The sequence below is a fragment of the Lonchura striata genome, chromosome 7 (genome assembly GCF_050655825.1).
Source record: "Lonchura striata isolate lonStrDom1 chromosome 7, ASM5065582v1, whole genome shotgun sequence".
In the NCBI taxonomy this organism is placed as follows: Eukaryota; Metazoa; Chordata; class Aves; order Passeriformes; family Estrildidae; genus Lonchura; species Lonchura striata.
Window position 1 is genome coordinate 39288450 of NC_140709.1, and position 23316 is coordinate 39311765.

The window sequence follows — 23316 nt, forward strand, 5'->3', positions numbered from 1 at the left end:
CACACACACACACACACACACACACACACGACCACTCTTCTTAAGCTGCAGCTATTAGGCCCAAACTTTCAAACCAAGTTTTTACACTCAAGATGTCCAAATTCAGGTAGGTAGAAAGAAAAACATAGCATCAAACAGAGTAAAATCAAAAATCAGCCCTCCTCTTCAAAAAGAAATCTATGAAATAAATACATCATGTCCTCACATGGAATGAAAAGATTATCAAGTTAACTTCAAACAATTTCTAAAGAGTAAAAAACTGCATTAAAATACTTCCCTTAAACCTGTGAAGCTTTTGGTCATTTCCTAACAAAAATTATTTATCTTGGGACAGAATTTACATACCTGTTCCTTTCTCCACATGTGCCTCGCTTCTCCACACTTTCACTTTTGGTATGCTCAGGAAACCTAGATATGTTCACTCTTAGCCCTCCTTTGGGCTAAGAAAACCTGTCCATTTCATTCCAGGTCTTCAGCTATCCAGATCCTTCCATTTCATCAAACAGTGAAGACAAACATGACCACCAAATTATTAATGGTAAATGGCAAGCTAAGCAGCAAGTGGTCCCACTGATGCTGCAATGTCTTAAAGAAACTGACCAAAATCAAACAAGTAAAAACCCCAAATATTTCACAGTAAGTTTAGAGACTAGGAGTTTCCCTGGCAACAATAGCTGCAGTTTTCTATTGGATCAGTGGTATCTTTTGCTTCCTAGGAAACCACTTGCCTAATGCTAAGAACTGAGGTGAATCTGTGAACCTCACTTGTTCATTGTGCTCCTGGAATAGGCTGAGAAAGAACAATCTAAATGAAGGGTGGTGGAGATTGCCAAAGAAACAGCGATGCACCAGAAAAAATAAAAGCTGGAGGCTGGACTTCTCATCAGGCTCTGATCCCGAAAGAGGGCTATGAAGATGGTGAAGGGCTTTAAGGGGAAACCATATGAGCCATGGCTGAGGTCACTTGGTCTGTTCAGCCTAAAGAAGAAGAGACTGAGCTGAGACCTCATTGCAGTTACAAATTCTTCATGACAGGCAGAAGAGGGGCAGACTCTGCTCTGTGGTGACCAGGGACAGAACCTGAGGCAATGGCCTGAGTTGCGTCAGAGAAGGATTAGTTTAGGTATCAGGAAAAGGTTCTTCATCCAGAGGTTGGGCACTGGAACAGGCTCCACAGGGACCTCCACAGGACACAGCACCAAGCCTGAGAGAGTTCAAGAAGCATTTGGACAATGCTTATAGGCAGAGTGTGACTTCTGGTGTATCCTGTGCAGGGACCATTCTACTTCAGTGATCCGTATGGGCCCCTTCTGGCTCAGAATATTCTGAGTTTTTGTGATCTTGAGTGAGCTGGCAGAGATACGTCTATTACCATCCAACAATTTAAATCTACATAGAGCTGAAGTTCTTAAATTCAAGTTTTTAATTTATAAAAGCTAAAAAGTTCTGCTAGAAACTAATAAAATTTGTCGACCATTCTTTCCTTTCAAACATTTTAGTTCTGCTCTACACTAGAGATATTTTTCTAGCAAATGCTTGATGTTACTATCTTGCAGAGTGGTATGCACTCTCAATGTTAGCTCTTGTTTCCTGCTTATGAAATACCTATGGTATATGACACTGAGGTCCAGCTTCTGAAATTAACAATATCTGCATGGCAATTTATTTCATAATTGAGGATGACTTTCAGTTGCTTCTTTTCATGAAAAAAATTGAGACTATACGTCCTGATGTTATATCACTTCCTTAAATTCTCCCCCATTCATCTTCTCCCTCTATTTCCCTCTTCTCGCTCCTATCCTATTTCCAATGAAAGTAAAAGCAATGCACCTTAAAAATTTAACTTATTCTCAATGTCTCTGTAAAAAGTGAGATCATGATTATCCATTTGACTGATGAGATGTCCAAGAGCTACTAATGAGAAGCTTCTTAGGTCTTTTATCTTGTCAGAAGATCATAACAGCTTACATGAGCCCAGTAAATCGTGAAAATATAATTCTTCTCCTTGTTTTTAATGTCTGGTTGGAAAATACAACATTTCCTGGCTCTTACAGTCTGTCATCACAGAAAGGCACCACACAGATTTTGCATCTGTCAAAGTTTGCAAATGAGCCACACGATGCTGAGCAAAACGTGTGGCAAACAAAGGCAAAAACTGCACTGAAACGTATTTGCTATTAGAAGCTCAGTAGTGCCATGCAAAAACCAGAAACGAGCTATGAACAGTATGAAGTACACTGTCCACTTGTTTCTTCTTGGATGAATGAGGCCATTAAAATACACAACACATGAAGAGAGAAAGAGAGGGAAGTGCTTTGTTGCTGTTCTTCAAGTGGCAGACCAGCACTGGGGAGGAAGGGAGGTTAGAAATAACAAATCTTCAAAAAGGAAACATCAGTCTCATCTCCCTTGAGCTATCAGAAGTGCATTTACCACACTATGTGGCTCTCCTGCCAGCATCCTCCTGAACACCCTGTTGCACTCAGAAGTACCTAAGGAGCCTTTCACTTCCCTCCCTTCAGCATAATGGAAAGTAATTACTTTCTGGTAGAGGAAGAGGATTGGAAGAGCTAAACTTGCAGATCAAAACAAGAGACAAGGTATAATCTCTCTCAAAATTATACCCTGCATACTGTTAAATAACCTGACAAATAAAATGACTACACATAATCTCTTCTACTCTGCTCATAGGTTAGGAACTGTAAGCTCTCCTGGACAATACTCCTCAATCAAACTGCATGGACCAGCACCATCCATGTTACTGTAATATCCTGAAAGTGTGATGTTCCGTGAGCACAACAGAGCAGATTTTCTAATGATAGGATTGGATTTCTTGAAAGACAGGATGGAAACATTACAGAGTGGCCTTCTGCACTGTCACTAAAATGGCACCAGTCAAAAGGGAGAGAAAGAGAGTAGTAAGGACTTCATGAGCTAAAAGCAGAGTCATTTCATTCCTGCAGACTACAGTTCTAAAAGGATTTGCTTCAAATTTTCTGTTTCTTTGGTTCAGTTTGGTTGTGGTTTTTTTTTACTACCAAGCATTTATTCTAGAGAAAGAAGGTTGCTAAACAATATAGGGCAAATCCCAGTGAGAAGAAATAGCAAATACAGGTGGATAATTCTGCACATACAGAATTGCATTTGCTGTGCTGTGAGATGGCTCCACCTGTGCCCAATGCCTCCCCAGCCATTTATAAACCACCTTGTTATAAACGAGAGTTTATTTTAGCCAGATTAAAAAATAAAAATAATTTTATTAGCGGTCAAATTCTATCTAGCCAGCCACACAGAAAGGACAGAGCCGAGCCCGGGGTCGACCCTGGGTGTGCAACAAGGAGTCAGCCTCAGCAGAGGTTTTCCCCTATGCCCACACACCTCCATCCTGGCACAGGCGGTTTTTATAGGGAAAATTCTGCCTGAGGCCAAGGTTTTAGCAATCAGTCCTTTCTTCTATTCGGAGTCCATATGTTAATAAGGAATTCTTTTTGGTGATGAGGAGAAAAATTCAATGTTAGGCGTTTACGGGAAGGCTTCTTTCATATGGATCTGTCTGAGTATTTCCATGATATCCATCTTGGACGATCAGCACAGACGATCAGCAGACAATGGCCCATCTCCCGGCCGGGCCACATCTGTTTACTTGTAAATCAGTTTCCAGTATGCACTCAAGTCTCACCTACAAAAGGGGGGGAAGGGGGGGGAGGAACTAATACAACGGGCATGATTTAACAAGCATCCAATATTACATATTTCATACAAGGAATGGCGCGAATTATATTTACTATACATAACAACCTCAATGTAAACAGTGGAAAGACAGGAACTGTTGCCACATAACGCAATGTGCTCAAATACACACAAAAATAAGTTTTACAAGTTCTGTGTATCAATTCTTTACCTCACTGTAAGTTGACACATGCAAGGACCTGTTAGATGCTTGTTTATTTTGCCATGCTCAAGCTGGAATGTAATACTCTCTGGGAAAATCTTTTCTAGACAAGGTTTCCAGCTAGGTCCCAAAATCCCAAATGAACAGACTGTAGGATAGTCTATGGATTCCATCCTCACCTATTTTAAGGAAGCAAGATTCAACCTTAATTATCTTCATCAGGAAAGGAAAACAGATTGCTGTTTGTTTTATCATAGCTGCTATGTTTTTTAAAAACTAACTTGTGCACAAAGTAAAAATTTCCACCTTCCGTGTAGAAGACATCTGTATGAAGAATTGCAATGTGCTTTGGACTTGCAATTTTTGAATTGAGTGTATTTTTGTGCTATTTAGACTCCTCAAATTTATTTTTCTGGGGTCAGTTTTTCACACTGAGGAGGAGTATAGATTAAATCCTGAGAGACTGTATGATTTCTGTGTAGGGAAGGTAAACCTGGTATTTCCTTTCTGTATGAAAGAAATACTTAAACACAGACCATTGGTTCTGCCAAAACAAGGGGCCTGGCTTGAGTAAATCTGATGAAAAAAAAAAAAAAAAACCCAAACAAAAAAAATCCAAAAACCCCAAAAACTTCAGGTTTTCACAGGACATAGAAAGTTGAACCATTTACTTCTGGAGATAAGCCCACACTGCCAAAATTTGTATTCTTTAATTCACTAAAAGTGCATTTCCCATGGCTATCCTTAGTACCACCACCTCTGGAGAAACCTTCCCCTTTACCCTTAATTTCAGGTATGGGTAAGAGGGACCAATTAAGAGAAAAGGAGAGCTGCCAATCATGCCTTGTGTCACATAAAACCTGTAAGCTCTGTTCTGTTTCATCCAGACTGGGAATGTCAACTTCAATCTTCTACACCTTGCATTAGAGAGTTAGGCCAGAAACCCATGGATGCCACCACCAGTCCCTCGGGATTCTGAAAATCCCAGCCCGTGTCTCAGGCTTGAAAACAGCAGTATTGCACAGTGCTGTCACTAGCTATACCACAGTCACAGTAATGCCTTCCATTTTACCAGAAGTTTCTTTCTGAAGGTGACAACCCTTCCCAAAGAACTACCAGAAACATTCCCAGCAATGTCCCACCCATGCAGGATTACACTGTTATGTTCTTAATTCTTTAGACTCTAAGAGTGCCTGGCTGCTATTCAGACTTACAGCAGACTAACACTATTAATACCGAGACAATCCTTTAACAAAGTGAGATTAAGTATTTGGAGAAGACTCCTGCAGAAACATTGAATAGGCCATGTTCCAAACTCTGTCTGCTAATCTCATAAGCAGTTTTACATGAGCACAGAAATTAAACTAGAGTTTATTTTACTTCTATCAAAAGAGAAAAAAGGTGAGTTTTGAAACTTACAGTTCATACAAAATGTTCTGATCTAATTTATATCCTCTCATAAGTGAAAAAAAAAGCCAGTTTAAAAGTTTAGAAGACAGACAGCACTACTGTTTTCTGCTTAGGAGGAAATTAAGGTCAGCAGAGGTAATGAAATGAGAACTTGATTCTGAAAATGCAAAACTGACCAGAAACGTTTCAGGACATTGCAGTTAAATCATGCATTTCCTGGAAAACTTTTGTCCCTGTGCTGACTTACACCGAGACAGTTCCAAAGGTGAGAACTGGTACAAGATAACCGGGTTTTATTTATTTTTTTCTTATGAAGTTGCAACATGACTCTCTAATGATAATGTTTTTTTCTTTTTAAACAAGAGCCAAATTAATACTGCAGTCTGTTCTACAATGAATAATGGCCCTTTACAGTTTCATTCACCAAATTATCCCACTTTTTCTGAATAAATAGTTCTAAAGGTTCTGAAACACATGGAAAGTAAAGCCATAATAGAAAGTTTTCAGCACAGATCAATATAATTGAAGGCAATATGAAAATGGACAGTGAGCTCTGAACATCACTTTGGTACCCATGGTGGAGTGTATTCCACATAATTCTTCTTGTTATCTCATCTTTTTGCCAGCTTCTTTGCAGGAGATGACCTGTGTATACGTGTGTAAATAAACACAGGTGGGAAGTCACACAACAATGAAGAACACCTGGTGATTGGACATATCAAACCACATAGTTTGAGTTCATAAACCAGCAAAAACACTGCAACCACAAAACCTCATCAGTATGTATTTAAATGGAGGATATGAAAATGTTCTATTTTGCATCTGTTGTGTAGCAAATGTAACTTAGCTGGAGCAGTACATGTACAGGGTTTCCTACTAGGTTAAAACTTCAAAAAGTAAGTAATTTATACACATTTGGCAAGTTCAGAATTTGGAAGAAAATCTGGAAGGCACACACACTGACAACTGGAGCCCAACATTTCTATTTCTAGGATCCCCCAGTTCTCCTAAAATTTAGAAACAGACAAAATAAAACTGAAGAAAAAAATAGTAACAAAACAATAACAATAATAATAAATATACACAAGCCACAGATAATTTGCTGGTGCCAACAGACACATTAATCTTCCTTCATGAAAATAGGCTGGAAAATATTACATTAACATGTATTTCTGATACTTCAAAATACTCAAGACTTCTCCCATTCACAGTTCAGAAGAAACCAAATAATTTAAAAATAAATATTATGCTCTTTCCCTCCTTATACCACACCTTCATATAAGAGATTATGGCATGAAACAGTTGATATCACAGCCCTAGTGCAGATTTATTTTCTTTTTTTTTTTTTTAATGGAGTAAACATAAAAGAATGCTCTGAAAAATCAGTCTGTAATGATATGAACTTTTCCATTTCCCATACGCAGAACAGATGTTGAGCTAAAATTTCATTTGTCAAATGTCAGCTCAGAACACATATTTAAAGTTAAGAGCATCAGTAAGACAAACTACACAGTGAAAACAATGGAAAAAAAAAGTCAATTACATCAGTGCCTGCCAACCATTTTTCTGGGCCTCCAGACAGAAATTGTCTGAATTGAAGATTCCAGAATATTATGTTCAATTTTAGGAATGCCAATTGCTTATTAGGGTGAGTAAAATCTCTTCTGGATAGCTACTTTTTCATCTTGAGCTGAATGACATATATAGGAAGTACTACTCAAAAGCCTGCAAATAGTGTGCTGTTGTCTTGCTGATTTTCCTCTGCCACTGAGTAATTTTTGGACCTCCGGTTAGGCAGGTAGGTTTGGTGTCTGAAAATGATGCCTACTATTGCCCTCTACAATTTGTGACAGTCATAAAACACTCCAACCAACCAGCCAACAAAAGCAGCAATATGTCTGTAAGGACACTTGTGACTTCTCAGTTGACAAAATGTAGCTGCTGTCAAACCTGTGTACTTTTTTCTTGCTGTCTAAGATATAACTGGTAACCCTCTGAGGCATACAGCACAACTCAATACAGCCACTGAAAGTCTACATTGCATTTGGCTTGTTTTCCTTTTCCTGGTTGCATCTCCCACATTCTACCCAAAGTAATTTCTATCCTTCCATATTATTTTTTGAAGTATCTGGAAAGTCTTTAATTTTATCACTTCCACACTTGTAATATATTGGCATTTTTGTAATCTATTCATATAAATCGACATGTTAAAAGCATTCTGATTGCTTTTGTTACTTTTCTCCAAACTCTTCTCAAATGTTTAATGTCTTTCCAACAGCTGAATGATCAGTAACTGCTGTAGGCCACAGATGGTTTTACAAGTCAGTCTGCCTCGGTGGAGTATGGTTTCTGGGGATTAAGGCATAACATAATCAAGTGTGTTTCTGACATTTCTTTATCAGAAATATTCAAACCAAAATGCAAGGGTGGAAATACTAATATATACCACACACAGCCTATGGATCAAATAAATGAAATCAAGAGTAATGCAAATCTATTTACAAAAGTTTTGTACAAATTTCCAATCCTTTGGACAGTAATCAGTAGTAATATTTAATGAACCCCTCTAAAGAGTTTACAAAGTTCATTTTATATTTAGATGTCTCCTCGATCCTATTTTACCTACAGAAATCAATACTCATGAATGTACAAATGGCACTACAAAGAAAGAACAAAAAAGAAGCAAATGCAAAATAATAACATATATCCTATACATTAACAGTAGCAAAGTGATAGCAAAGGAATTGAACAGGAATAACATTTTCTTAAAAAGATATTATGTCTAAGACCTGTAGAGATACTGTAAATGTATTTCCTGTTTATAGGGAATAGCATTTTCAACACCATCATGCTTCTTCTACAAACATTTCATATAGATTACAGTCATTTCTCAGCTGATCTAGTGCACTCCTAATGTAATTTTCTATAACTTTCAATGTAACACAATTACAGAGCAAAGCTCTTTTTTCCACATGGGCTCTTATATTCTGGAATAGAAATGTAATACCACCGTTCCAGAAAAATACTTTTCCCCTCTCGTTACTAATATTTGCTTTGGCACAGGGGGAAGAAGGGGACCAATGAAATAGAATTTTTTTTCAAATTTCTGCAGTTAAAGCTAACGGGAACAAAAAAAAAGCTTGAAGATCAAAGTGTTCTCAACAAGTGAAACCCTGAAAGCAGTGATGTTTCTGATGTCCTGTTAAATGTTATCTGCTGTTCTATTCCTGGGTGAAGAGAGAGAAAGAACTGCTATAATGCTAAACAAGTCACGAATCAGTTTATGAATTAAATTTTCTTGTTAACTTTAGGAATGAAGTTTCTTCAAATTGTTACTTAAAGACCTCAAGCATTTTTGTTGCAGGCAAAGTTTTGGACTCTCCTATCATGAAATTACACATTACAACTAACAAATAAATAAATCACACCATCTGCCAAAGAAAAACATTGGTATCACCTAACACTTTCAACAAGTTTAAACTCAAGTTACCAAAGAGAATTGATTCCTTTTCCCTCAGAAAACTGAACAGAATCACAAAGCTCGTTGAGCATTCCAGCTAGCATTTCTGTTGCTGTTATCATAGAAGTCAAATAATTTCCCAGAAAATTCTCTCTCTAATCTATGTGCCTGCTTAGTCTGTAAAGTTTCCTCCTTGCACCTTCCCTAAGTAGATCAGGATGATCACTAGCAATCTTGAAAATTGTGCTAAATATTTGAAAAGCATGCACAGAAATAACCATTTCTGCAAAGCTGTAATCACATAGTCTGTTACCACATACGGGCACTGCAAGCCTATACAACACATAGGATGAAACACAACCCTGGTTACATGTTGCTTTCACATTGCTCAGTCTCACTGCACAACACTGAAATATCCTTTTTCTGCAGCATTTATAAACATTGCATGTAGACAAACCAAGAACTGCAACAACTTCTGCCCAAAAAGCAACATGAAAATTCAATGCACAATGGCTAGAGAGTCAACAGTCACTCCGCTCTTCCCATTTCCAGAGAAAATTGCCATTCTTAAGCTTTTGAGAGGTGGCACTACCAAAAGCAGGCTAAACATACACACAATCAAGGCCACACCTATGATTTCATTGCACAGAAAAGCTCATGAGAGCTTTCCAAGGTGAGGCATTAGAACAATGCTGTCATGCAAACAAAGTCTTCCATGTACCACCAGAGGTGTTTTTTTTTTTTAATATCCAACAGCAGAAACACGCAAAGAAAAACCTCAATTACAAACCTCAGTGCAAGCAGGAAATAAAAGACAATGAAGAAGGTTTCACCCACCTGGGGTCTTTCTGAATGCTATCAATGGAAGGTGACCTAGCCAAGGTCCCTTCGGGTGGGATGGCTGGCCCAGATTTGCCGTATGGTGATTCAACAGAAGGACAATACTGCAGCTGTTGGTAGGGGTCTGCGTAATTGGAGGTGGGGCCAGCCGCATAGCTGGCCCTCTGGAAGGTCGCGGTTGCGTTCTGTGTGCCGTGTTGACTGCCTGTGCGCTGTAAGGGTACGGAGTCGACACCAGGGGAAGATGGGGCTACAACAGCAAAGTAGGGACAAAGTAAAAAATTGAGGACCTGTTCACAGAAATGGTTAACCAGGTCTATGAAGAGGAAAAAATAAAACACACACATATAAAACGAGGGTTCAAAAAGAATGAGACAAAAAAAAAAAAAAAAAAACAACCAAAAAAGAAACAGGCAACATTGTCATTTTCCAAACCTTAGAAGGAAATAACCATCAAACAAATTTCTAAATGACATGCCAGTTCCAGACTAGAAGATCTGAATTCCAATTAATGGAGAAATATTTTCACCTGGGGTTCTAACTGCACTAACACAGAAAATGAAGTGCAGAAGCAGCATGGGAATATTCAAGCTAAGGTTCACAGCCACCACTAAGTGAGGCTTTTGCAGTTCTTACAGCACTGGAAGTCAGTCATATCCACCAACAGAAGGAGGATCAAAGCAGGCTCAAGAGTCCAAACTGAGACAGGTGGGTCTCCAGTGTCATAAACGAGCACAATAGGCTGTCAAATCCAATTAAAAGGATTTATTAATAGTGGAAAGCGAAAGCAAACCAGCGCGCGCTGGGCGGCAGTCGTTTCAACTACCGCGCTTAGTTCCCCGTTTCCCCCCCACTTATTGGGTCGTCTCTTCCGGATGTGTGACGTTCTGGTGACGTTCTGGTGTCTTTTCTGCGCAGGCGCACCCTGTTGTTAGGTGGTCGTTTTCTGCCTCTTGGTGGCGCCAGTGGTCTTCCTCAAGGTTGTCTCTGCGACCTGGAAATTTTCTCAAAACAAGAAATGTTATCTCTAGGCACGTTTACATGTTTTGCTAAGTCTGTAACGGAACTGTCCTTGAAAGATATCGACTCGCTTAGGTGTTTGGGTGCCTAGCAGCAACTTTCTCAAAACAGTTACAACTCCCTAAAAAGTTTGTAACGGAATTGTCCTTGAGAGATATTTACTGGAATGCCTGGCAAAATGAGAACATGTTCAGACAAGTGAAAACTCTAAGTAAAAACTCTATTCTGTGAATGTGAGAAACTCTATATTATGAACAAAAAGGCCTTATTTTCCTAACAATATCCCCCCTTTTTATTTTTAACCCCCTTTTTGTTCATTAAAGCGCTCTAATTCCCTTTTGCTCAATTCTAAATACTCTTCAGTCTCTACTCCGCTAAGTGGCTCATACTTTGGCCTTACTATCATTAAATGTGCAGCTTCTAACCTATTTTTCACTAGTGTAATAAGCTTGCTAAGAATACATGGCCCAAAAGTAAGTATTAGAATTAGTAAAATTACTGGTCCTGCAAGGGTGGATAATAGAGTGGTTAGCCAGGGAGAATAGGTGAACCAGGATTCATACCAACTCTGCTGGGATTCTCTTTCTCTTTTTCGTTGTTCTATTTGTTTGCGTAACTCAGCCATCGTGTCTTTTACAATACCTGTGTGATCTACATAAGCACAACATTCTTCTTGCAAAGCAACACACAGTCCCCCTTGCTGTAAGAATAACAAATCTAATCCCCTTCGGTTTTGGAGGACTACCTCAGAAAGGGATTTTATTGATTTAACTAGTTCACTTATGGCTTTATCTATTCTACTCAGATCTTCATCTACAGATGTGCGCAGAGCTTTCATACCCTGGGTTTGACTTACTAAGGAAGCGACCCCTGTTCCTACTCCTGCTCCTCCTATGCTGAGCAAGATTGCTACTGTTAGTGCTGTAAGTGGTTCCCTTTTAACCAGGTAGTGTTCAGGGGTCATCTGATGTTCTAATACGTATTCTTTTGGGTGGTATACGATTCTGGGGATTATTAGAACTTGAATGCAGAAGTCTGAATTATCAAAGGCTCTTACCGATAGGCAGGGTGTGACTCCAAGTTGTTGACATACCCACTTAGTATTGACTGCTGGCATAAGCCAATCAGAAGGCTTGTCTGTTCTGCTAATGTTCATTGTTGTGTTGCAGAGGTGTCGCATATCTGCTGGAACTTTCCCTACACACCTTCCTTGTCCACTAACCTGGGACAGGGTAATGCCTGAAACATTATCTCCTTCTTTTTTCCAGAGACACTCTTTTGGATTTGTACCATTTATTTCCCTTGCCTCAGATGTAATCCCAATAGCTTCATAAAAGGGTGGATTTATCATATAGCAAAGCCAACATCCTTTAGTTAGGTTAGGATAGGTATGATTCAAAACTCCAAAAGTAGCTTGCATAATTTTCCATAAGGTTGTATACTTCTGCACTAATAGCTGAGGTTCTTGATTACCTTTGTTTGATTTTATAACATTATCTCTGGTTTTATTACTCTCCTTTAAGTCATTGCTTATTACTGGATTTGGGCCTATAGGGCTAGGGTCATGTGGCGCTACCTCCTTTTTTATTTGTATCAGATTCCCTGGATCATGTCCTTCTATCCAATGCCTAACCCCCCATGTTTTGCCTATTAACCATCCAGAATCGCTTGGTTGAGTGACATTTAGGTAAAGAAAGGTGCAGTTCCCAAGTAAGTTTTTCCCAGTCCAAGGCCACTCTCGTGGTCGTTTACACCCTGCTGGTCCATGTCCTACTTTTAAATATTTGTCTAATCCTCCACCCGGAGCCCACGCTGATGCTATTGTTTCACAGCCCCAATAGGCGCAGTAATAATGTTCGGGGTAAATACAGTATTGCTTCCCTGGGTTCGAAGCAGGGCACATATAGAAGCTTGTTAAATTTAACAGTCGCCCGCATTTTAAATTTCGAGTTAGATCACAGATCCCAACCTTGAAGCTTGGTGCTCCAGGTCCCGTTATTGTCTGTAAAATATGACGGGTATCATGATCCTCCCATCTGCTTAAGGTCCATTTAAAGGGTTCATGTATATTAACTGTGGCACTCTGAAGGGGAAGCCATACAAACATAAAAACCCGTAGGATTGAGTGATACGCACTGCAGGGGAGGGTGTTACTTATCATGCTTAGTTTTACATTCCCATTCTCCCTCCTTCCGTTGTCACCATTCTCATACTCATGATGATTTACGTTCTTTTTCAAGGTTTGGGAGGGCCCCTCATCCCCACTACCTACCTCTCTGTCTCGCCTGTCAACTTGGTTGCTACAAGTTACAGGGCAAGCCATCTTCTCGACAGCAGAGATATTCTTCAGGGGTGGGATCGTTCCCTCTCTCCCACTTTGATCTCCGGGAGTTCCAATTTTTCGTATTCAACTGTGGAGTGTCGCACCTGAGCCTTTTGACTAATTTGCGACACTTGACCTGGACTATATCCGTGAGGAACAGACCCAGGGGTTCATTGGAATGGTAACAGTGGAATTCAGGGTTTATTCCTTTTATGAAAACCTCCCACCACTCAGGGGATCCTTTAGTCAATTCCCGAGTGGCAACCTTGTAATTTAGTACTTCAGATGTCAATTTGCGCTGCTCCAGCCAGCAGCGTTGACATACACTTCTTGGAGCTCTCCCCTTTCTGCAGTGAGTCCACCACAATCCTTTACAGATTTTGCAGGAAAAACAGGCAAAAGGGTAACAATGACAATCTAACCAGCTACACCTTACTCTAATACTTTGATGTTCAGCATGGCCCTCCCCTTCCCAAGGTCTCTGTTCTTTTTCAAGTCGGATGAACCTATAAAAGGGCTGCTGGGCTGAATCCTCTAGACGTTTACAGTATCCTGGGGGCTTTGTTTCTCCAACTAGTTGTACTTGCAGTCCCCAGTTATCTCCAACCCAAATGTCCCTAGAGCTGATAGAGTTCATGAAAATTATTTGTAAGTCCTTTTTACTGTTAGCTTTAAATCCCCCGGCTTCCCGTCAATTTTCCAGCTCGTTTCTCTGGAAGCTGTATGAAATCGAGTTGGATCCACCGGCCCCTTTATTCTGCTAGAATGAGTCCATCCCTTCTCTGCTGTGCGGACTGCAGAGTCAGTGGTGATTAAAACCAGGTATGGTCCGTCCCACTTTGGGGTGATTCAATCTTCTTTCCAGCTCCAGATGAGGACCCAGTCGCCGGGTTGTACCTGGTGTAACACAAGATCTAGGGGTGGTCTTTGGGCCCACATCCCTTTTTCCCATAACTGTTTTTTATATTTCATTAAAATGGTTAAGTATTTATTAATACTTTGATCAGTAATGTTAGGATTGGTTTGAACTTTTTCTAGGGAATAGGGCATCCCATATAGCATTTCAAATGGGGACAGTCCTATATCAGCTCGTGGCTGAGTTTGAACATTTAATAATGCCAACGGCAGACATTTTATCCAGGATAATTTTGTTTCTAGTACTAATTTGGTGAGTTGTTTCTTAATTTCCCCATTCATTCTTTCTACCCTCCCCGAACTCTGTGGATGCCAGGGAGTATGTTGTTCCCACCTTATGCCCAGAGCTTCTGCTAGCATCTGTGTTATTTTTGAAGTGAAATGGGGGCCTTTATCAGAGTCTATCGTCTCTGGGACCCCATATCTAGGTATTATTTCTTCCAGCAAGGCTTTTGTTACTGTCTGAGCTGTCTCTCTGGCAGTGGGGATTACTTCCACATAATGTGTTAAATGATCCACTATAACCAAAAGATATTTTAGTCTCCCTATCTTGGGGAGCTCAGTAAAGTCTACTTGCAGATTTGAAAAGGGCCTCTTTGCCACTGGCCTCCCACCCAGGGGTAGTTTCCTTAGGTTTTTCCTGTTTACCCGTAGACAGGTTGGACAACTCCTAGTAATCCCTTTCGCTAAGTCATGTAGGCCCACCGTCATATAATGGGTGGCAAAGTGATCCACCAGTCCTTGAGCGCCCCAGTGTGTTCTCTGGTGTAATTTACTGAGCATCCGCTGGGCTATGGCTCTAGGTAGAACTTCCCTCCCATCCTTTAACAGCCATTTCCCTGATTCCTCTTTTATTCCTAATTTTGTAAGCTTCTCCTGTTCTTCTATTGTAAATATAAGCTTATCCTGGGTAGTCGACTCAGGGTCCTTTGGGGTATCCACAAGGTCCTTCCTAATTCCCTCACTTAAAGTTAGTGTTTTAATAATTGCAGCCTTCTTTGCCTCATAATCTGCCGCATTGTTACCCCTACTCCGGTAATCCATTCCCCGTTGATGACCTTTTAAATGGACCACTGCTATCCTGGTAGGGCCTCTCAAAGCCCTCAGGAGGGCTATTATTAGTTTCTGATGGATTAAGTCCCTTCCCTGTGAGTTCACGAGGCCCTTCTCTTCCCATAACTTCCCAAAAGTGTGCACCACCCCGTATCCATATTTAGAATCTGTATAAATGGTCCCCTCTTTTCCTTCTAATAGTTCCAAGGCTCTTAGGATAGCGTATATCTCGCAGGCTTGGGCTGACCATGTTTTGTCTAGGGCTCCAGATTCGATTACTTTTAAGTCAGGCCCCCCCACTATGGCATATCCTGATCTTCTTTGACCCTCAACTACTCTGGATGATCCATCAACAAACAATTTTTCCCCAGTCTCTAATTCCTCTTCCTCTAGGTCAGGTCTAATTTTGGTTTGTTCTTCTATAGTGATTACACAGTCATGTATCAGTGATTCAGTTTCGGGCTCTCCGAAGAGGAAGGAGGCTGGATTTTGCAATGAGGTGGTTTCTAAAGTGAAATTAGGGGTTTCTAATAGAATCCCCTCATACTTTAGGAGCCTGGCATCAGAGATCCATTTGTCTGCTTTTTGCTGCATCACACTCCGTATGTTATGTGGAGTTAACACCTTCAGAGTGGCATTAAAGGTGATCTTCCTTGCTTCTTCTACTAACTCCGCACAGCCTGCAATTATTTGTAAACAGCCCGGCCATCCCCTACTTACAGGGTCTAAAATTTTAGACAGATATGCAATAGGTTTCTTTTTCCCCGCCCAGTCCTGGGTAAGTACTCCATAAGTTACCCCATCTGTGATATTGACAAATAAAAAGAAGGGCCTCTTTAAATCTGGGAGGCTTAGGACTGGAGCATGGACCAGAGTTTCTTTTAATTCTTGGAATTTAGATTTTTCCTCTTCTGTCCACTTAAGGTGCCCATCTTGGGTAAGTTTTTGATACAGAAATCTTGCCTTCCCGCTATAGTTCTCAATCCACTGCCTACAATACCCTGTAAGTCCTAATATCTGACGAATTTGTCGTTTATTTTGCGGTAGAGGCAGGGATAGGATTGCTTGTACTCTATCTGGATCAATTCTCTTTTCTCCCTTTTTCAAATAATGTCCCAGGTACCTAACTTCCTCTTCTACAAATTGTAGTTTTGCTTTAGAAACTTTTAATCCTTTCAGTCCCAAGAAATTCAATAGTTTGATACTTTCTTTCCGGACTTTGTCTTCTTCTTTACCTGCTATTAACAAATCATCCACATACTGAACTAGCTTTACCTCTGGGTCTGTTTTATAATCTTGCAAAATTTGTTCCAGGGCTTCTCCGAATAAATTGGGCGATTCCATAAAGCCTTGAGGTAGTACCGCCCACCTGAGTTGCTGTCGCCTCCCTGTGTCAGGGTCCTCCCATTCAAAGGCAAAATAATCTCGACTGGATTCGTCCAGAGGGCAGGCCCAAAAGGCATCTTTCAGGTCTATGACACTATACCACTCATTCTCAGGTCCCAGTTTGCTTAAAAGAGTATAGGGATTTGCCACTACTGGGAATCGGGCCACGGTTCGCTTATTAATTTCCCTAAGGTCGTGCACCAGCCGATAGGATCCGTCTGCCTTTTTTACCGGGAGTATAGGGGTGTTAAAAGGCGACATACATGGTTCTAGCAGTCCTTGGTTTAACAGCCTTTCAACCTCAGGTTTTAACCCTCTCCTCCCTTCTAGTGAAATTGGATACTGTTTTATTCTTACCGGGATCTCAGGATTTCTGATTTTTACTGTAAATGGGGTTATATTTAATTTGCCCACGGTCCCTGGATTATACCACACTTCGGGGTTTATTTTCTCTTCATCTTCTAAACGGAGGGAACAGAGTCTGACCTTTAACTCCTTCTCTACCACCTCAATTTGAACTCCTAATTCAACAATCAAGTCTCTCCCTAACAAATTGTAGTCTGCTTCAGGAACTAATAGGAAGTCACCCATCCCCATTTTAGTTCCCGATTCTACCACCACCCCTTTAATAATTTGTACTTCAAATGGTTCCCCCTTAGCCCCTATTACCGTGGCTGTCTGTTTCGATAAATTACAGCCCTGAGGCAGAAATTGAATAGTAGATCTTTCTGCCCCCGTATCGACCAAGAAATCTATTTCCTGGCCCTGGGGACCCACCTTCAATTTTATCAAGGGCTCTTTTTGATGTTTCCTGGTCCCCATAAAGTAGAGCCCCTGACTCCCCTATTCGATTTTGAACTCCTCCTCGTCCCTTAGCCTCCTTCAGCACTCCCTCTTGAAATGTCCCTTCTTACCGCAATAATAACACACCCTTTCTCCTACCTTTCCCTTGTCACCCTCCCTGTTCCGAGTGACTCTCTTCTGTCCTTCCTCCGCCCGCCTGCTTTCCCTCACTGCAGCAACCATCATTTTCACCTGTCTCTTCTGACTTTCATCCTCTCTTCGGACATAAACCTTCTGCGCCTCTCGCAATAATTCTGCTAAATCCCTGTCCTGCCAATCATCCATTTTCTGTATCTTTCTCCTAATATCATCCCAGGATTTAGAGACAAACTGGACTTTAAGAATTGCCTGTCCCATTGGGTTATTTGGGTCTAACCCCGAGTACAGCTGAAAACTTTTCCTTAACCTCTCTAACCATTCAGTGGGGGTTTCATCCTTCTTTTGTCTGTCATTAAATGCTTTATTTATATTCTGGCCCCTAGGAACGGACTCTCTTATGCCATCAATTAATATGGTCCGAAAGTCCCGCATGTTAGCTCTATGGGCCGCATCCTGGTTATTCCAATTAGGATTCTGGAGAGGCCATTTAGTATCGGCCGGGTGCTGGGCATGTGTGGGTTGGGCATCCCAGGCCCGCATTCCAGCAGTTCTTATCATGTTCTTTTCCTTGGCCGTGAATAAAATGTTAAGTATAGATTGTAATTCCTCCCAAGTGTATATATTAGGACCTAAAAATTGATCCACCCGCTCTGCCACGCCCAGGGGGTCTTCTAGCAAATTTCCCATCTCCTTCTTAAAGTCTCTAACATCCCCCGAACTCAAGGGCACCGAAATAAACCCAATCCCTGGCTGTGGTCCCCCCATCGGCATTTCCCTTAAAGGAAATAGTTTGCCTTGCGTCTTACTTCGGATAAGAGGACCACGCGAGCCTGAGGGTTGATCAGAGTCTGAGTCTGATTCTTCCTCATCCGATTGTGGAGGAGGAGGGGGTGCATTTGGCGCAGGGGGAATGTAGGGCGGGGGTGCAATAATTACTTCTTCCGCTCGCCCCTTTTTTCTTTCCTCCTGAAACCCCCGAGAGTTTAAACACGAGCACCTCCGGCTTTTCTGTCCAGACTCGGGCATAGGCACTCTCCTCAGGGTTAGAAGGTTGTTTAGCGTGTATCCAACCATTCAACAGTTGCTTTACCCAGTCCTCTGAGGACCCAAAGATGGGCCAAAACACACCTTTAGAAATCTCTTGTCCTCCCCATACTTCTATGCAATAGTGTATCATCTTTGCCTTATCCTTCCCAGGTGCCCCTGGAAAGTGCTCCCAGTTTGTCAGCATAAACCCTAAGGGACTATCCTTAGGAACTGGGGGAAGTTTTACCCCCACCGGGGAGGGGGATTTACTCTTGCTCTTCCCCTGCCCCATGTCCTCCGGAGTACCTTCAATCACTCACGACAGCACAATCGCTTCCCCTGGTTCGTGGCCCAGGCCCTCGCGGGCTCTGGAAAACGCACTACTAAGGATCCACACTCGCTTGGAGAATCCGGCTGCCGGTTCTCCTCTCATACACACACACACTTGCCGTACTCCGGGATCCCGAACCCCGCCCGGACGGATCCCCTTTATACTTACGCGTCCTGCGTCTTCGTCCGGACTTTTGTGCACAAAAATTAAGGGGTACCCTGGGCCCGCTTCCCTTTCTTTGCTTTCGCTCTCTATGCTTTTAGGTTCGTCGGTCGGGATGAGGGTAAAAACCCCGGTCTGAGTCCGCTCAAAGGAGCGGAATCGTGGCGCCCCTCTCAGAGAGAGGTTCCCCAGATCCCGATCCGAGTCACGGCACCAAATTGTTATAAACAAGCACAATAGGCTGTCAAATCCAATTAAAAGGATTTATTAATAGTGGAAAGCGAAAGCAAACCAGCACGCGCTGGGCGGCAGTCGTTTCAACTACCGCGCTTAGTTCCCCGTTTCCCCCCCACTTATTGGGTCGTCTCTTCCGGATGTGTGACGTTCTGGTGACGTTCTGGTGTCTTTTCTGCGCAGGCGCACCCTGTTGTTAGGTGGTCGTTTTCTGCCTCTTGGTGGCGCCAGTGGTCTTCCTCAAGGTTGTCTCTGCGACCTGGAAATTTTCTCAAAACAAGAAATGTTATCTCTAGGCACGTTTACATGTTTTGCTAAGTCTGTAACGGAACTGTCCTTGAAAGATATCGACTCGCTTAGGTGTTTGGGTGCCTAGCAGCAACTTTCTCAAAACAGTTACAACTCCCTAAAAAGTTTGTAACGGAATTGTCCTTGAGAGATATTTACTGGAATGCCTGGCAAAATGAGAACATGTTCAGACAAGTGAAAACTCTAAGTAAAAACTCTATTCTGTGAATGTGAGAAACTCTATATTATGAACAAAAAGGCCTTATTTTCCTAACATCCAGCAGAAGAAATACCCAGCCATCCCAGATTTGTAGTTCTGGTATCCATAAAGCAGGTAAAACCAGACACCTGCTACTGAGAATCACTGCATATGCTTTGTCAACCCCTCTCCTGGAAATTCACTTTATGACTTAGGAGAGTGTTATTGCTAACTCAGTCTGAAAAAGAGCTAAGCACAAGGTGACCGTGTAGATGTCTTAATGCATGTCAGCAGTGGCTGCGCTCATACACCACAGCTCAAGATTAATACATTACCAGTTCTGAGCAGCTTAACCAATAGCTTTAAACTGGCTTAATGCTTTTGCGACTCAAAAATCTTATTAATCTCGCTTTTAGCCCATTATCTTTCTGTTACAGCACTGGGTAGTGGAGATCCAGTCCACTGGATTAAATATGCAGTATTTTTGAACCAAAGTCCAGTTAATGGCAAATGGATTATCACTGTAAGGGCAAGAGGACCAATACCCACACGATCTTTGGTCTGGAGACAGATACAAATTAAATGCTGGCTCTACTCAGAAGAAAATATGGACTGTTTGAAATGGCACATGAACTCATGGTGATTGCCATTTCCTCCTGTCTCAAGACACAAGAATACTTTTGCCAAAAGTAGTGGCCCAAATCCAGGGCTATTTTTGGCTGGGTGAAATTCATATGCTAAAGTGCAGACAAAACCACATACTGAAGAGACAGGTTTTTATAACAGATTTTTCAAGCATTTTTCATTGGCATGCACATTTAAAATAAATATTTAATGCATTATACGTCCATGAAAGGGATTTTAAGCATTTTATCTCAAAGTGTCAGCAAATGAAATACAATAAGCTTTAAATACAATTACCATGGTTTTGTATGACCTTGTACTTGTCAAAACTACAACACCTGAAAATTTTTAATTTTTATTGAATTTTTTTACTTATTTTAATTTTTTTTCTTATGGTTCTAAAGTATTTAACTTTACAATAGCAAATATCATAACTTCATTCCAAACATAAGAAAGTGGGATCACCCACTTATCTATTATGCCATCCCTGGAAGTGCTCAAGGTCAGGTTGGATGGAGTTTGAGCAATCTGATCTAGTTGAAAGGGTCCCTGCTCACTGCAGGAGGATGAAACTGGATGACCCTAAAGGTCCCTTCCAACCCAAACCACTCTGATTTTGCAATCAAATTTACTCATATATATAGCAACATTTTACATGTATTGTTTTGGTTTAATTACTACTGTGTATATATATATATTTTTTTTTAAGAAATAATTAAGACACACAAACCTTTTCATAAAACTGCATCAGTTCAAATACATTTAACAGTATCAGAATATTTATATATCCCATTGTCCAAGTTTTTTTTAAAAAAAAACGTTTTCCAATTCCCATCTGAGTAGGAGTTGCCTTAGAGCAGTTTTCCTTATCTGCTCTTAATGGCCCCATCAATGCCTGGCCACATGACTCAGAGATAACACTGTCCAGGAGGAGGAGGTGATTAAGGACACACCTTGTGACTCATGACCCATTGTGAGATGCTCTGCCAAAGGGGAGGAGCTAGGCATTCCCACCTGGATAAAACTGGAGATTTCTACACAGAGGGGAGCCTTTCCACAGGTTCTCTGAGAAGACACATCAACTACATCTGCCATCCCAAGAGGACTGCAGCTACTCCAATTCGGACTGCTACCAGCATGCTGGCCAGGTTGTATTCTGACTTTGTCAGTAGCCTTTCCCTTTGTATTATTGCATGTATTTTTGTCCTTTTCCCCTTTTCCCAATAAATTGTATTTCTGACTTGGAGTCTCTCACTGGTTTTGCTTTCAAACCAGAACATATTTTTGGCGCCCAACGTGAGGCAAGAAATTCCTGAGAGAAGTCAGAATTACAATCTTGTATTGTAGAGGGTACCTCTTCACTATGATGCTTAACATGCTTTTTTGGGTCTTATACCTAGCTCTCTATATTTTCCCGAATGTGGGGAATTATTTGGCAATTGTAATGCTCATGTGTAGACCAGGGTATGGTAAGAGAATTGCTTTATTGGTCTACTATGTCTATTGCATTATGACCTCTGAGGCAATGAACATAATTTGGAATATGTACTCAATTCTGTTTGCTTGTCCTAATCTAGGCTGCTACATCTGGGGCCTCGGCAACCTCACCCAGCCCCTGGGGGGAGGGGTAAAGATTGATTCTTTCAAACCTATCAGGCTTGACACAGCAGTTTTTGAAAATGTTAACTTCCCTCTGGATGCCAAGGACAGCATAATGTTGTTGTTAGTTCTTCTTTGTCTTCTGTGCACAATCTGCAACATGCTTAGAAACAAAACACTACATAGTGTGGTGCAGCAAAACATACATAGTGTAGTGCAGCGTCTTCTTGAGGAAGAGGAAACAAGAAGGAAAGCAGCAGTGTCCGTGCCTGTACAGAATACCACAACAGCATGCATGTCAACACAGGCTGCCATAGAGAAAGAAGAAACAAAAAGGAAAACAACAGTGTCCGTGTCCACGCAGACTGTAATAGAGGAAGAAACAAAAAGCAAAGCAAAACTGTCTATGTCTACACAGACCGGCACAGAGGAGGAAGGAACCGAAAGCCCCATCAGCATCTCCACACAAACCATCACCAAACCAGAACTGCCTGAACCCATAGTAGTTGCCCCCGTTCAGAAGAAGAAATCGAGGAGCAAATCAGTCCGTATAGTGACTGATGAGGACACTGCAGGGCCCTCGCCTCCAGCAGAAGAGACGGAACCAGAGATCATCACTCGCTCTTTATCCCTGGGTGAGCTACGTGACCTGCGGAGAGAATTCACCCGCCAGAGAAATGAGTCCATCCTGACCTGGCTTCTCCGCATCTGGGACGCTGCAGCCAATGACACCATTCTAAATGGAAGTGAGGCCAGACAACTGGGATCACTATCCCGGGATGTGGTCATTGACCAGGGGATTGAGAGAACCCAGGAAACTCTCAGCCTCTGGCGGCGACTGCTCGCAAGTGTGAGGAACAGATACCTTTATAAAGAAAACCTCCAGGTGCTCCAAAGGAAATGGAATACCATGGAACAAGGTATCCGATGCCTGAGGGAATTGGCTGTGTTAGAGATAATTTTTGCAGAAGATGAGAGATTTCCTAAGAGTCCAGACTGTGTCCAGTGCACATCACAAATGTGTTTGCGATTTGCACGGCTTAGACCAGAGATGTACTCTCGTTACCTGGCAACACTGCAGTAGAGAGAAGGTGAGGACAGGGTGGGCGTCTTAGCCAATAAATTAAAAATTCACTAGGATACGGTCACCGCCCCATTTCATACCCATGTCTCGTCCGTAGAAACAAGGTTGGCTGAGCAAGTCCGGGACTTGATTGAAGAGAGTCATAAGAAACTAAAAAAGGAACTTAAAGAAGAAGGCTACCATATTTCACCAGAACCAAGAAGAATCTCTGTCATTAGGAGCCAGCGCTCCCAAGCCAAAGAGAGAGGATACACTCCATGAGGAAACCTCTGTTTTTTTCTTCAGGAGCATGGAGAAGACATGAGGAAGTGGGATGGAAAACCCACCTCTTCCTTAGCAGCCCGAGTACGTGAACTAAAAAGAACACCTAACACAAAAAGAGTCAATGCTGCTCCAGTCTTTCAAACACAGAGTTCCAGACAATATAAGAATAATGATATAACTGATCCTCTTGAAAAAACCTCAAGAACCTATTTACCAGAAGAGAGCAACGTGTACCATGACCAGGAATAGAGGGGCCCTGCCTCT

General features: G+C 41.5%; 2 protein-coding genes across 6 annotated transcripts in view; both read right to left on the minus strand.

Annotated features, from left to right (window-relative positions):
* LOC144246714 (uncharacterized) overlaps window positions 1–3046 on the minus strand; it is a 65648-nt gene extending 62602 nt beyond the window's left edge. For 3 of the 5 annotated variants that reach the window (XM_077785215.2, XM_085585615.1, XM_085585613.1), the window contains exon 1: window positions 346–3046. Coding sequence is in view for 1 of the 5 variants with exons in the window: in XM_085585615.1 (XP_085441741.1) it covers window positions 346–363 (18 nt within the window). In the remaining 4 variants the exon portion in view is untranslated. The remainder of the gene's footprint in view (window positions 1–345) is intronic. The other 2 variants (XR_014956841.1, XR_014956842.1) reach the window with 2 other exon arrangements.
* Window positions 3047–9703: 6657 nt separating this feature from the next.
* LOC146766983 (uncharacterized) overlaps window positions 9704–23316 on the minus strand; it is a 41586-nt gene continuing 27973 nt past the window's right edge. The window contains exon 5 of the mRNA XM_085585612.1: window positions 9704–9852. The gene's annotated coding sequence lies outside the window, so the exon portion shown is untranslated. The remainder of the gene's footprint in view (window positions 9853–23316) is intronic.